Source organism: Plecotus auritus, assembly GCF_963455305.1.
Source record: "Plecotus auritus genome assembly, chromosome: 11".
Taxonomy (NCBI): Eukaryota; Metazoa; Chordata; class Mammalia; order Chiroptera; family Vespertilionidae; genus Plecotus; species Plecotus auritus.
The window spans coordinates 31,021,819-31,037,443 of record NC_137777.1 but is presented as its reverse complement, the minus strand read 5'-3'; the positions used below and the strand labels follow the sequence as shown (position 1 = coordinate 31,037,443).

Genomic DNA, 15,625 nt, shown 5'->3' with positions numbered 1-15,625 from the left:
TTTAAGTCAGTTAAACGTATCAAGATGCTGGTGTTTCTCAGCAATGAGTACCTTTTGGAAGCTACTGCCCGGATGTAGTTGTTTTGAGCAAAGGGAGAGATCAAAAGGGAGAGATCAAAAGAAAGCCATTACCACAGGCAAAATTGGAAATGAGTTGATACTTATATCTCAGAGCCCTTGACCTATCCTCCTTCTATTGACCTGTGCACTTTGGGACAGGGGTCAAGGCTCCCGAGGTGTAGAATCTCCCCTAAAAGAAGGCCTGGGCAGTGTGCTTCTCTAGTAGATTCGGGCAGAATCCAGGGAGGCATGCTTGGAGGGCTGCGTTGGCACCTAGTCAGTGTCCCCTTCTTTCTTTCTTTTTTTAAAAAATATTTTATTGGTTTTTTACAGAGAGGAAGGGAGAGGGATAGAGAGTTAGAAACATTGATCAGCTGCCTCCTGCACACCCCCTCCTGGGGATATACCCGCAACCAAGGTACATGCCCTTGACCGGAATAGAACCTGGGACCCTTCAGTCCGCAGGTCGGTGCTCTATCCACTGAGCCAAACCGGTTAGGGCCCCCTTTCTACTAAAGACACCAGTGGGAAGCTTCTAAGTTTTATTTTAAGTTCAGTGAGCCTTGTGCTCATAAGAAAGGAAAAAGGCAAAACATCTTCTCCCTCTTTCTCCTCTATTCCTCCCTTGGGAAATGAAACCATCTGAGGAAAGAGAAGGCTGGTATTCTTTTGAGATGATAACTTTGCAAAAGGTGTCAAAGCTTAGAGGAGTGGCTCTCAAGCCTGAGAAAACATCACATTCACTGGGGACACTTTTCTAGTGTTGTGCCAGGCAGCCCTCCTGTGCGAGCGGAGTCAGGATCTTGGGGAGCGGGATTCTATCTTTCAGGCGCTTCGTGGCCTGAGATGTGATGATGAAAACCATGCTGCACACCACCGGGTACCCTAAGATTCTACAAAAACCTGAGCAGCCCCTTGTGTTGCCTGTCAGCCACGGGGAGGGTGGAATCCCACTGCCAACGGAGGAGGCTGTGCGTGCTGACCGCTGAGCACTGTGTGGCTGGAGCACGCGATGGAAGTCAGTGATGTGGCCCGAACTGCTGCAGACACATGAGGAAGGGACCACTCACTTGACTGAGAGGAAAAGCTGAATGTAAAAATGTCCAAAGGAAGCAGAATTGAGAGACGGAAAACCAGGTGAAGATACATTTAGTCATTCTAGAGACTTCTTTTTGTTTTAGGAATTCTTTACACCTTCTCTCCACATAATATGTTGGGTCATACGTGTGACTGTGAAAGAAAATGGGAACAGATGGGTGCACCACTGTCAATCAAGTGATTAGCTGTGCAGAGATTCCATGATGATAATCTATCTTTGTGAATGTGGCACTTGTGAATCAAGACTTGAAGAATATTTTAGAAAGGACATTTTAAAAAAATCAGACAGGAAAAGAAGATAAAAGTTAGGGTAAAGCAGAATATTGTATCCCTTCCCCTAGGTACCCAAGGTCTAGCCAACACATGCAAGGTGAGATTTTCATGGTGACTGCTAAGCCTAGTTGAAAACAAACCCTATTTGGCCCCATTACGGGATGTTCAGGCATCCATTCCAGTTCTCCGTTCTGAAACTGCTCCAGGGATGGAGGCAGAACTTGCACAAGTCTTTTAAACCATGTAACCATATGGAATCACCTCTCATTTTCCTCCCAGCTGGTACTCATTTTTACATGGACAATAGTTGAAGATCTTAGACACAAGTAAAAAGCTTGAGATGTTATTGGACCAGGTGTATTAAAATAAAATCAAAAATAGAAATATTAGATATATACAGGACAGCATAAGTGAAACATGTGACACAGCATTTTCCATTCAAAGCTTACAGTAGTAAGAAAAATTTAGTAAACAAAACCTCCTGTATCCCTTGCTACAGTGACTCATCAGCGCCTCCTCAGTCGTTCATCTCCTTCATATTCTGTATAAATAGACTCACACACATCTTACACCATTTAGAAAATTGCTGAATTATAACATAGCCCCCAAACATGGAGTTTTTACTTTGAGTATGACTAACATTAATATTTGATCATTAAAATAATGTTCAAATCATTTGAAGCGATAAAGGAAATTCTTATGTTTTATAAGGCCCTATACAGTTCTGCAGAGATTAGAATTGCATTGTTCTTCCAAACTACATTGTCAATGAAAGTCTGTATATAGGAAGTTGTGGAATTGAAAAGCTGGACCATTTAAAAATAGTCCTTGTTAAGGTAGTCCTGGTAGGTCTGGGCAAGGCCCGGCAGTCGGTGAGGCCCACGTCCCTTAACTCAGCAGCTTTGCGTGACTCACAAATGACACTTCTACAGGAAAGAGACCAGAAAAGCGTGGCTGCTTCCTATCTGGGAATCTGGGCAGTCTCCCCAGACGGAAATGTTGAACAGTCTCAGATTTAGGGGGAGGGATGATCACTGAAATCTAGGAAAGGCTTCACGGGAAAATCTAACAGGTTGGATTAGTAATGTTTAAACACAGAAGCCGAAGCATAGAGAACATACAAACACATGCCATGATAGGCATCGGGTTATTTTACTTTGATAGGTGAGTTTAGTTCTGCTGCTGGGTGGGATTGATTGAAATGGCCTCTGAACCTTTGAGTCACACATCCAATTGTAAACAAGAGGCCAAAGTGGGTGCCTCTGGGGTAGAGCCGGTGTTTTCTTCTCAGAGGGCTGTATTCAGACGTTGGTCCAGCAAAGCAGGATGGCCTCTGGGAGCAGGCCAAGGGGCAGAGCCGTGGGCATCAGCTTGTGAGAAGAGGATACTTTTCCATGTAGCGAATGTGTCTTCCTGAGTCATGTAGCCTCACTCCAGGAAGCAGGGATGGCTGGTGACCTCAGCACATGAAAACCAGCGTGCCCAGGCAGCTGCCAGCCAGGGGCTCCAGGGCTTCCTGTGTTCTAAGGCTGCTGCTGATACTGGCCTTCCGTGGCAGTGTAGAAGTCATCCAGGACGCTCTGCAAGTAATCAAACGTGGGCCTCTCTTCTGCCTTTTCTTTCCAGCACATTTTCATGATCTCATAGAGCTCGTCTGGGCAGTTCTCCATGCGGGGCATCCTGTAGCCCTGTGACAGCGCGGTCATCACGTCCGCATTCGTTCTCCCTAAACAAACAAATGCCAGACCATTTAGAAACCTGACTGAGGAGTAAGCACTGCAGTGGTCTTGCTACCAACATCCCACATCCATTACTGAAGCTACCTCTAGAGGCTGTTAGGGGACGAATCATGATCCCGCAAATGTGTATGTTGAGATCCTAGCCCATAATACTTTGGAAGGTGACTGTATTTAGAAATAAGGCCTTTAAAGAGGTCACCAAATGCAAACGAGGCCTTTAGAGTGGGCCCAACCCAATGGTAACTGGTGTCCTTACAAGTAGAGAGCAGGGCACAGAGAGATGCTGGGGATGCGTGTGCACAGAGGAGAGGCCGTGTGAGGCCAGTGTGAAGGTGGCCATCTCTGACCAAGGAGAAGCTGCAGGAGAAACCAAACCTGCCCACACCTTGGTCTCAGACTGTGGCATTGGTGTGGATGCCCTAAGAAACTGAAATGAAGGTTGAGAAAATTTCCGTCAGCATCTAAAGAATATCAATTTTAGTACAAAGACGATCCAGGCAGCTTTAATTTTGCCAAAGGGAAAAGCAGGCAAATGTGGTAAGTAGAAGACAAGCAAGTTCTCTTTCACGACCAAAGGATATTGGACTTGCCTGACCTTTTGAAATGAACTACTCATGCCCTATTCCTCAATCTTAATTTCTTTTTGTATTTTTTCAGATTCTATTTGTAATACATCATAAAAATCATTTGCACATACATTACCTCATACCAATATTTCTAAAAATCAGCTTTGCATTGTAAGTTTACTTAAAAAAGTCAGGATCCTTAAGTCAGCTAAGCCAACCGATTATGTCCAAATTATCTGGAATGTGTGTATTCTCACACCCCATAAGTAAACTAGGTGTTAATTTACTGAGCTCTGAGAGGATTGAGAATGGAGGATGGTTTTTTGTGTTTTTTTTAAGAATCCTCATCTTTTTAAAAAAAATATATATTTTATTGGTTTTTTACAGAGAGGAAGGGAGAGGGATAGAGACTTAGAAATAACGATGAGAGAGAAACATGGATCAGCTGCCTCCTGCACACCTCCTACTGGGGATGTGTCTGCAACCAAGGTACATGCCCTTGACTGGAATAGAACCTGGGACCTTTCAGTCCGCAGGCCAACGCTCTATCCACTGAGCCAAACCAGTTAGGGCTGGAGGATGGCTTTTAATATGGTTAAATGTCTCACGACAATTCAGAAGCTGAACTTGTGATCTTTGTTACTGAAAATAGTTTTAAGAAAAAAAAATCATTTTTATAACATTTTCTTCCATTATTAAAATTGGGACAGAGGACCGAGCTCATGGAGTGGTTTAGCTACATCATGTACCCACTTCTGTATGTTTTGCTTACTTTATATGTACCTTATTCTGCAGAGCTCTGAACTCCTCTAGAGAGGAGCCGTATCCATGCAGAATATTTTCATGCAGAATATGCACACTGCCTGGTATATGCGGAACTCCATTCATCACAACCAATTTCCCTTCCACAGCTATCTCCTTCCCACAGCCATAGCTTCTACCACTATGGTCACTGGAAAGACTCTAAAAGACAGCTAGAAAATTAGGAGAAATGTCTTTTATTAGATGTGGAACACAACCTTCTTTTGAATTTAGTCTCTAAGCAGTGTTTTCCAAATTATGGGTCACCACCCATTTGGTTGTTTAGATGGTGAATTATTTTTTCTCATGTCAATTTCTGAAATGCCATCTTCAAATATTTGTGTAACTGGAATGTTCTAACCGGAACATTCTCATTGTTTGAAGCCAAGGGGCCAACCTGCCTCACTGTCTTTACTTGGGGTTCTTGTCTCCATAAACGTTGTGGCTTTGGCATTGTGTTGGCTCTTGAAACTAGCCAAGCTCACTTGAATAACTTTCAGGGGAATCTCCATGTTTACTTCTACGTGATTGGGTGTCAGTCAGGGATCCTGGTGGGAGGACTAATATGCAGGATGACAGAGACAGCAGCTGGACCTGTAAACTTGGTTAGGAATATCTTTCACTTCCTTCCCGGAGAACCCCCAATGGCATAAAAGGTCAGAATGTGTTCACAGAAGTGGGGCCCCCTAACCCCACGGCAGACTGTTCTTCCTTGTTCTCATGTGTTCTCCTAATGCTGAAGAACTCTCTCAATGATGCAGAAAAAAGCCAGGCATGCTCCATCCTGCTTGGTGATTTGACTTGATAAGAGAAATAGAAAGAAGAAAATCTGGAGTCTATCTTTTTATGTACAAGTAAACCAATAAACAAACTAAAGTAATTGAATGACGAGTCTTATGGAAGAAAAAAAGAGTGGGAAGGAGACCTCAACCAGACCCTAAGAGTCAAGCTGATACTTGGTAACTAGCCTGTTCTTGGGTCAAAGACAGCAAACACCCGTTGGCTGGTGATCTTAAAAGGCAAGCACTTTCATATTCCATCTTTCATTCTCCAAACAAGCATTTACTGAGTACTTACTATGGGTCATGAGCTAGCACTAAGCTCTGAGACATAAAAAGAAGATGATGACAGAGATTTGTCCTCAAATGGCACACAGCCCAGTGGGGAAGATAACCCCAGGGTAGGGAAGTGGGTGGGAGCAGGAAGGGACATCTGGAGTAGGTCGGAATTAGAAAGACTAAAGGTTGATGAAGAAGCACAGGAAGGAGAAAAATGCAGCAGAGCAGAGATTAGAAAGGAATAGGGGGTTAGCGACAGGAGATGGGAGCCCAGCAGCTCCAGCAACCCTGACATCTTTAAAGACTAAGGGGCCCTCTCTGTGTGCGAGAGGGAAGAAGTACCAGCTACCACGGGACCACAGTCTCCCACCCAATAATGCTTCCAAAGGGCAAATGAGTTTTTCCTGAGCACGGCTGCGACCCGGGTGAGCACTATTTGCACAGGATGTGTTTCCTGGCTCTGATTCACATAGGGCACCGAGATGCTGCATATATCTGGTAAGAAACAGCCAGAAAAGACAAGATGCTTCAGAAAACTTTGTCATTTTTCGAACCTCCTTTCTCTTAATAAGAGCAAAGCAAAACAAAACCCCAACCACAAAATCCCCTCTAGTTTCTTTGGAAATTCACATATAAATATTATTACAGTTTTGTTTTTAAGATAGTGAAGTAGGTACCATTGGCCTCATCTCCTTTTCTCCTCTCTAATTTATCCCCCCTCAAAAGAACAAGAAACAGAAACTTAAAGTCTATCTTTGATGAACCAGGAGACACCTGCCAGCCAGAGGCAGAAGTGGTCTGAGCCAAGAGGAGGAACGTGAAACTACAGTGCCTACCAGAAAGGGACAGCAAGACGTGTCATCCCATCAATTGCACCCAGGAGGCTCCACATAGTTATCACACATGCAAGGTGAGGGGGGTGGCCGCAGACAGGACTATACCTAGAGACCGCCTGGCAGGTGCTCTGTGACCCCCTGGTTCATAGGTTGACGTTCAACCGAGCCACACTGGCCAGGTCTGCCTTAGGCCTTTTTGTCATATGCACCACTTGAATGGAAAAAGGTAAATGAAGGATACCTGGATAAGGAATTTTCCCATAGGTGACGATTTCATACAGGAGAATTCCAAAGGACCACACATCAGACTTGATAGTGAAACATCCAAAGTTGATTGCTTCTGGAGCGGTCCACTTGATGGGGAATTTAGCACCTAAGAGAGAAGACACAGGTGTCTTACTTGGGCCTCTGAGCTGACACAAAAAGGTCACGGCCATGTGACCCTCATAATTTCCTACTTTTGAGAAAATTACATTTTTTTTTTTTGAATAGGTAACACACAGTACAAAATACAGATGATACAAAATGTTCTACTTAAAATGTCGGTCTCCCTCTTCCGTTTCCCATTTGGGCATTTCCCTGTGAAGAAGCAGAGTTTCTTGTGTCTCCTCCCAGAGATATCCTAACCAGCCCACCTTAACCATACACGCATGCGACACAGAAGGTAAAGGCATGTCTTCTTAGCTTGTCCGTTTGCCCCTCAACGCCAGCCTCTAAAGTATATACAAGGTGGGGCAAAAGTAGGTTTACAGTTGTGAGTATGTGAAACACAGACTTTATTCTTGCACTATTATTTATTAGTTATTGTACTGTAAACCTACTTTTGCCCCACACTGAATATATCTTTAGCGTTTACATTTACTCTAATAATTAACCCAAACTATGTTCATATGGAATGTAAATACATCTTGATGTACATGTTCCTGTGGATAAAGCTCTTAAGCCTGTACCCAAAGGAACTTCAGATGCTACTCCAGTCTTTAATGTCTCATGTTTTCCTTTGATGGAACCAAACATTATTAGGCTTTTAGAAATCGGGTAGGATGATAATAGTGGAATTAGAATGAGACAGTGGTGATGCTAGGCTTCTCATCAGAGGCTGGTGAGGCTAAGGGACACCTAGCCACCAGGTCACCTGAGAGGCAATCCTGGCCCGAGGGCCTCCAGGTCACCTTGAGGAAGGTAGGAGCTCAGGCTAGGGGTTTCCACCAACAACTTAAAAATTTAAAGCATGTTTGCCTTCCGATGTCTTTGCTTTATCATTTTTTTGTGGTGTCAGCCCAAAATTGGAAATCAGAATAAGGATAAAAAGGACAGAAGAAAGCCTCACAGAGCAGCTCCTGTGTGTGGTGCACTCACTGTAGCACATTCCAGCCTTAAACCCCACCCCCGCCCCCCACCCTTGGGGCAGCAGTCCAGGTGTGGGGCGTGGGGTGGGGTGGCCGTGGCTGGGATTTGAATCAGATTCTGCTGATCCCAGTGTGCTGTGACCCCTGCAAATCACTACTGCCTTTGTGCCGTCCTGGCACCTCCATCTGTAAAATGAGGAAACAGCTGAACCCCCGCAGTTGATCTGTGTGCTTGGCACAGGTGAATACCAATGGAAGGTAAACTGTGTTACTGTTTGATTCTAGAACCCGAGCTCTCCGCGCCAAGTCACCTGTCTCACTCATGAGAACAGTTATTTTTGTGAGAGTCTAGGCCTGTGAAATTCAACAAAACCAGTGGAGTAAATTCTAGCTCATGTATTTTGAAGCTAGATCTCCTGGGTTTGAAACCTGGCTCTACCACTTACTGTGGGACCTCAGAAGCTGCTGGACCTCTCGGTTTCCTTATCTATAAGGCGGAAATCACCATCGCCATGATCTCATCATCATCATCATCACATAGGATTATTGTAAAGATCAATGAGATAATGTACGAAAAGTACTTAGAATAGTGCCTGCCACGGCTGCAAATACTCACTACATTTTCGCTACTACTTTTTAAACTGCGTTTCCTCAAACTGTTCTCCTTCACCCGCCTTTTCGTTGAGGATAATTAAGGTCCAGGTGAGTAATAAACCACCTGAGAGAAAAGAGGATTGAGGCAGGAGGAAAACCATCTTAAACATGACGGAGGCAAGAGATGCCACACAAATCAAAGCGATGTTTTCCATCTGTCTGTCAACTCTGTAAGTCCTGCGGATGCTTTCCAGAAATAACACACATGTAGCTAAAAGGAAAATAATCATTGTTTAATAACTCTTAGGAATGTCAAGAAAGTGCTTGGCTTTTTCGGACGAGAGAAAGCACTGCAAATATATTCACTCAGTGTTCGTGAGAGAGACCTTCCGAATCCTCAGATCATCAGCGACATGGACAAGTCTTGAACAGGAAAAGCCAGTGAGACTCCAGACGTGGCCCTCCATAGAGTGATGTGCCAGGAAGTGGGAGATGTACGCCTTTCTGTGCATTTTTGAATCATGTTTATAGTATGAAATGTGGGAAAGTAAGGGAGTGTATTTTTGTAGCATTATATTTACTTCTATGTGTGTAATAATTTCCATATTTTAATTTGCAATTAAGAGGCCAGAACATAGAATATAAAATTACTGTTGTAAACATTTTCTCTATACAGTGAAGAACGTGTACTTCATTATATGGGTGAAAAGCTTTAACATAGACCATAAAGAAAGAATCTTGACCTGACCAAATCTCTTTTAGTTTTGCTTTCCTTACTTGAAATACAAAGGATAGCTAGCATTTGTAAATGTTATAAAAGTATAATGTGGAGTTAATAAAGAGAGTAATTTTTTAAAACAAGTATTAGAATCACAAACAGCAATTATGATACATTAGAGGCCCGGTGCACAAATTTGTGCACAGGTGGGGTCCAGCCAGCCATCCCGATTGGGGACAATCGAGGGTGGGGCTGGCCGGGGGTGGGGAGGGGCCATGGGAGGTTGGCTGGCCGGCCCTGCCCCCATCGGGGTTGGGGGTGGGGGGCCACAGTGCACATCAAAGCAACCGGTGGTTCTGGCATTCTGGTCTCTTGGCTTTTATATATATAAATTTAGAATATTCTATCAAATGAGTTCGTTTTATTAGTGGTGACTATTGTAACTGCTTTGTTAAAAACAGAGAAAAATAAAACTAAATAATAACAGTACACTCAGAGATCATTAGCATACCTTCCCTTGCTGTGTACTCGTTATCTTCAATTATTCGAGCAAGGCCAAAGTCGGCAATTTTGCACATGAGTGACTCAGAGACCAGGACGTTAGCTGCTCGCAGGTCTCGGTGAATGTAGTTCTTCCTCTCGATGTATGCCATTCCCTCTGCAATCTGAACACAAGAAGACATTCACTTTCAATGTAGGATAGACTTTTGTAGAAGGCCATCAAGGAAAACCAAAAAATGGATGAGTTCCTGAAATCCTTTCTTATACATTATTCTGATCATTGAAGTTTTAAAACCAGTGGATAAATTACAATCACCATTTTGAGTCCTTTCTAAAATAACTGCCCCCAAATCTCCAGTGATGGTAATTAGTTCTCAACATGATCCTTTAAATAATAGCTACAATGGCCGAAACCGGTTTGGCTCAGTGGATAGAGCGTCGGCCTGCGGACTGAAGGGTCCCGGGTTCGATTCCGGTCAAGGGCATGTACCTTGATTGCGGGCACATCCCCAGTGGGGAGTGTGCAGGAGGCAGCTGATCGATGTTTCTGTCTCATCGATGTTTCTAGCTCTCTATCCCTATCCCTTCCTCTCTGTAAAAATATCAATAAAATATATTTAAAAAAAATAATAGCTACAATGTCTTAATGTTTTCTAATGTGTGAAGAATCTTTTTAATACCCTACTAAATTCTTGCAGGTAGATAGATGTCATTATCTCAGTTTTTCAAATGAGAAAACAGAGCTGGAGAAAGTGACATGCTAACGCAAATAAGTTATTGGGGTATCAAGAACAGGATGGCCCTGGCGGGTGTGGCTCAGTTGGTTGAGCATCATCCCATTCACTGAGAGGTCCTCTGTTGGCGCATTCCCACCTGCCCTTTCACCTGGCCAATTCACTCTGCAGGGCTCAGCTGAGAGGTCACCTCCTTTAAGAAGCTTGGCACAACTCCTTCTCATTCCATAGATGTGGTCCCAGTGCTCCCTGATCCTCACCTATGATCATGGCAGTAATGTAAACCCCTTAGCACAGGTGTAGGGAACCCACATTCCTGTCCTTGGACACTTATGTAACATTCCAATATTGTATACAAGCTGGGCCAGGAACCCAAATGAGCCAAAGTTGGCTACAATCCCAATTGGGGCCTGAAATTGCAGTTGACGGTAGCAATCAGGAACCTGTGCTGGACACTCCTCTAAGGATGCTGACTGACGCACACAGATATGTGCTAGTGGCCCCGAAAGAGCCCCTAAGACATGGTACCAAGGACCCACATCTCGCTTGTTCTTGGCGATGGATTTGAACTATCAGCTTGTTAAGAAAAGTGTTCTGGCCCTGGCTGGGTGGCTCGGTTGGTTAGAACATCCTGTCAGGACGCATATGGGAGGCAAGCGATCAATGTTCCTCTCTCTCTCTCTCTCTAAAATCAATAAAAATATATCCTCGAGTGAAGATGAAAAAAGAAAACTTGTTTTGGGAACTTGCGAGTAAGGTTTTAATTACACCTACCCCAGTTCTGCATTTACACAAACCTGAATGCGTTTATAAAAATGATTCTCTGAAACAACAGCAGACTTGCAACAGGCCCAGTTTATTCTGGCTTTCTTTTCCACATCAGAGTCCTTTAAGGAGCTCATATTCCAAACAATAATAGCAGTATTCACCAAGACCAGGATTCAAAACACTAGCATTCACCAATTGAATAAATAACAGACATGGGAACAAAATTACAGCTTTCAGATATGACTTACTTTTAAAGTGAGGCCATAAAAGACTACAGTTCTCTTCTTATATAAAAACTAGAGGCCTGGTGCATGAATTTGTGCACCAGTGGGGTTCCTCGGCCTGGCCTGCGGGATCAGGCTGAAACTGGCTCTCTGACATCCCCTGAGGTGTCCCAGATTGCAAGAGGGCGCAGGCCAGGCTGAGGGACCCCACCGGTGCACGATCAGGGCTGGGGAGGGACATGGGAGGTTGGCCAGCCGGGGAGAAACCGTGGGAGGGCTCCAGGGTGTGTCTGGCCTGTCTCACTCAGTCCCGAACATCAGGACCCCAGCAGCAAGCTAACCTACTGGTTGGAGCATCTCCCACTGGTGGTCAGTGCACGTCATAGCGAGTGGTTGAGCAGCCTTAGCATATCATTAGCATATTAGGCTTTGATTGGTTTAATGGACAACCAGACACTTGGCATATTAGGCTTTTATTATATAGGATTACTCTTTCCCTGATATGTAGGTATTGTTCTTTCTCAGTTTATTAATTTTTTTAATCTTAATCTTTTTCTTTCTTTCTTTTCTTTGGTTGTATTTACTTTGGCTAAAGTATATCTAGTTCTACATTGTAAGAGCAGGAAGAAATCAGAGACCACTCTGATTTCCAAGAGTGGTCTGATTTCATTTTCATTTCCAATGAAATCCAAGACCAACTTTTCTTTCATGGAATACCTTCTTCCTCCCCCAAGCCACTTCATCTAATAATTGTCAGCACTGCAGATAGAGCTGTCCCAGAAAGGTATCGCACCAAGACTCAGCTGTCTCTAAGGCTTGCTTCCCACTTCCTACTGTTCCATATCTCAGAAAGGCTGAGTCATGAAGTAGTTATATGGAGTCCCTCCCGTCTGGAGAGGAAAGGATCTGAGATTCGGGATATTGTTTTGTGCCCACAGATAATTTACATGATAATGATGATGATGATGATGATGACGACGACGACGACAGGTAGGCAGATGATAATAGGTAGGGAGACAGATAGACAGGCATTAATAACCACTATGTCTCCACTACTAACTGAGCACTTACTATGCACCAGCCACTGTATTAAATCCTTTACACCCCATTCATGTTTTATCTGGATAACAAATTTACTAGGTTAAGTTTTATTTCCATTGTATAGATGCAAACGAGGCTAAGATACAAGAACCTGCTGAAAGCCACAGAGTGAGGGAGAGAGCCAGAGTAATAGCAGGTGTGTCTGACCTCAATATCCACACTCTCACCACCACGTTCCAGAATGTCACATCAGCAAGGAGCTCATTATTGGCTAGATAACTAGATGCTCCGGGAACTAACTAACTAACTCTCTCTCCCTCTCTTTCTCTCTCTCTCTCTCTCTCTCTCTCTCTCTCTCTCTCTCTCTCTTAGATTTTTATTGATTTCAGAGAGGAAGGGAGAGGGAGAGAGATAGAAACATCAATGATGAAAGAGAAACATCGATCAGCTGCCTCCTACACGCCCCACACTGGGGATCGAGCCCGCAATCCTGGCACGTGCCCTGAATAGGAATAGAACCGTGACCTCCTCATAGGTCGATGCTCAACCACTGAGCCACGCCGGCTGGGCAGGAACTCTCATTTTTTAATCAAGAGAATACCTTTTTACTGAGAAGAGAGCAAAATCCTTTTGGAATTTTCTCCCAGAATTCATTGTTGTTAAGCCCAAAATTTCATCCCTCAGAAAAGGAATCACAAACTTTCCCCAGGTAGATGCCAGATATCCATCTCAAGAAGTACATGCAAGTGTAGTTTAGGTTGTTTCTCTAGAACAGTGTTTTTCAACCTTTTTAAAAAATCAATCCCTAAGGAGAAAAGTTTAAATTTTAATTAAATTTAATTTATTCTTAATAGGAGGATTAAAAACAAAGAAATAAGATTTTATCAGGTAGGTTTGAGCTTTGGAGAGCCACAAACTGTTGTACTTATCTAAGATTTCCTCATCCCCCAGGAACCAATTTTCATTCTCTTGGGGACAATCTTACCCCATTTTGAATGCTTGGTCTATACGATGCTAAATCAAATGAAGAAGATTTAAGGCCAGTTCTGCCTCAAAAAAAGGAAAATAAGATGGATGATGATATATGCTTGGCTTGGATAAGGTTAACACTGTCAGAATGAGAATAAACAAGCTAAAATTAAGCAGGATGATATTCTTTCATCCAAGTAGCTCTATAAGTTGTTAAAGAGCAATAACTGTCATTCCCTTTGGAACTTTGATGGGGCTAAAAGGAAATTCCTTTCCCAGAATCACATAACAGGTTAGTTCAATAGTTTGAAAGTGATTTTGATTTCCCTTTTGTGCATTTAGTGGTAAAAATAAGTTTTAATCCTTATGCCAATATTTCTTAACTCTGGCTGTATATTTGGGGAACTTTTTTTTTTAAAAAAATAGAATGTATTGGTGACATTGGTTAATAAAATTATATACGTTTCAGGTGTAAAATTCTGTAATACATCACCTGTATATTGTATTGTGTGCTCACCATCCCAAGTAAGTCTCCTTCCATCACCATTTATCCCCCCTTTACCTTCTTCTACTTCCTCCCACCCCCCTTCCCTCTGGTGATCACCATACTGTTGTCTGTGTACCAGAGGAGCATTTAAACAATCCCTTTACCCAGGTCTCACTCCACGAGTGGAGAATCTTTATCCTGCCAAGGACCTTTTGGATATTTATAACATCATTCGCGGGCAGTACAAACTGACCAACTTAAAAATTAGCCTGCTGCCTTGGCTGGTTTGGCTCAGTGGATAGAGCATTGGCCTGGGGACTGAAGGGTCCCAGGTTCAATTCCAGCCAAGGGCGCATGCCTGGGTTGCTGGCTTGATCCTCAGTAGGGGGCGTGCAGGAGGCAGCCAATCAATGATTCTCTCTCATCATTGATGTTTCTATCTCTCTCTCCCTCTCCCTTCCTCTCTGAAATCAATAAAAATATATTTTAAAAAATTAGCCTGCTATATTTGGTCAAACATTTAATTAACTCACCCCTAATGCCTTGGCATGGCCAGACCAAATGATTGCTTGGGCTTTATGCGGCCCAGGGGCCGGATGTTCCTCACCCCTGCTAAAGCAATTAAACATGAATCTACAGGAGAGGGGCCTCCCCAGATGATTCTCACAGGCAGCCCAAGTGGAGACCCGCTCTAGGCTCTTGCAACACTCAGTGTGGCCCTCAGACCAGGAGCGGCCTTGACATCATCCAGGAGCTTGTCAGAAGGACGGCATTTTGGATTCTGACCCTGATTTATTCTGTCGGAATCTGACTTTTAACAAGGTCTCCCGAATATTTGCACTTTAGAGTTTGAGAAGCACTACAGTAGATCACTTAAAAACTACACTTAAAAACTTAAGCTATTTAGGATTTAAAGTTCTAGAGAGGTTGAAACAAAATCTTGATCTCAACACGTTGCCCATAGACCAGTGGTCGGCGAACTGCGGCTCGCGAGCCGTATGTGGCTCTTTGGCCCCTTGAGTGTGGCTCTTCCACAAAATACCACATGCGGGCGCGCACGTACAGTGCGATTGAAACTTCGTGGCCCATGCGCAGAAGTCAGTTTTCGGCCTGGGCGAGTCTATTTTGAAGAAGTGGCGTTAGAACACTCAAGGGGCCAAAGAGCCGCATGTGGCTCGCGAGCCGCGGTTTGCCAACCACTGCCATAGACCACCTCCCAGGGGCTGTTGTCCGCAGAATGCTTGGGATGAGAAGTCCCAGTGTAACTCAGCTTCAGAGAAGGAGCAAGATGCGCTCAGCCAGGAGACAGAGGGACATGTGGGCACTGGACAAGGTACAGGGCCAGGTGACAGAGGGGCTAGGAACACCGTGGCCGAAGTCCAAGTCCATCAATGGCTCAGGACTGGGTCCCTTGAGTCTCTGTCTTTCCTATAACTTAGTGAGAGTGGCTCCTTTGGCCTCACAGCTCAGAGGCAGCAGAGGACCCTGGCGTCTTTCCCTCTATATCATGGCCCTGGGGCTGGGCCAATGGTTTGGGAAACTGATGTAACCTTTAGGTGTTAAATCATCTGAGGGGGTTTTCTTCATCTTGGGCCATGCCAGCATCATGATGCCATTCCCTGGGCCTCACTCCAGGGGTGGGGAACCTGGTGATGTCCAGACACGTGAAAACCTTGGCTCTCTTTCTAAACCACTTGCCGACGCTAAAGAAGTAACTAAAAATGTCTCATCTTCATGTGCTAATGTCTAACTCTGGGTTCCAGTGTCTGTGTGTGAAGCTACTGGGAATTTGAAGTCAAAAGCACCCAC

At 44.0% G+C, this 15,625-nt stretch overlaps 1 protein-coding gene across 2 annotated transcripts in view; it reads right to left on the bottom strand.

Moving 5' to 3' along the window:
* Positions 1-1,471: 1,471 nt before the first annotated feature.
* Positions 1,472-15,625, bottom strand: part of LYN (LYN proto-oncogene, Src family tyrosine kinase) — a 102,587-nt gene continuing 88,433 nt past the window's right edge. For both annotated transcript variants that reach the window (XM_080646242.1, XM_080646243.1), the window contains exons 11-13: positions 9,604-9,757; positions 6,673-6,804; positions 1,472-3,157 (exon numbers count right to left, since the gene is read on the bottom strand). In XM_080646242.1, coding sequence (XP_080502368.1) covers positions 2,955-3,157; positions 6,673-6,804; positions 9,604-9,757 — 489 coding nt within the window. In that variant the 3' untranslated portion in view covers positions 1,472-2,954. The remainder of the gene's footprint in view (positions 3,158-6,672; positions 6,805-9,603; positions 9,758-15,625) is intronic.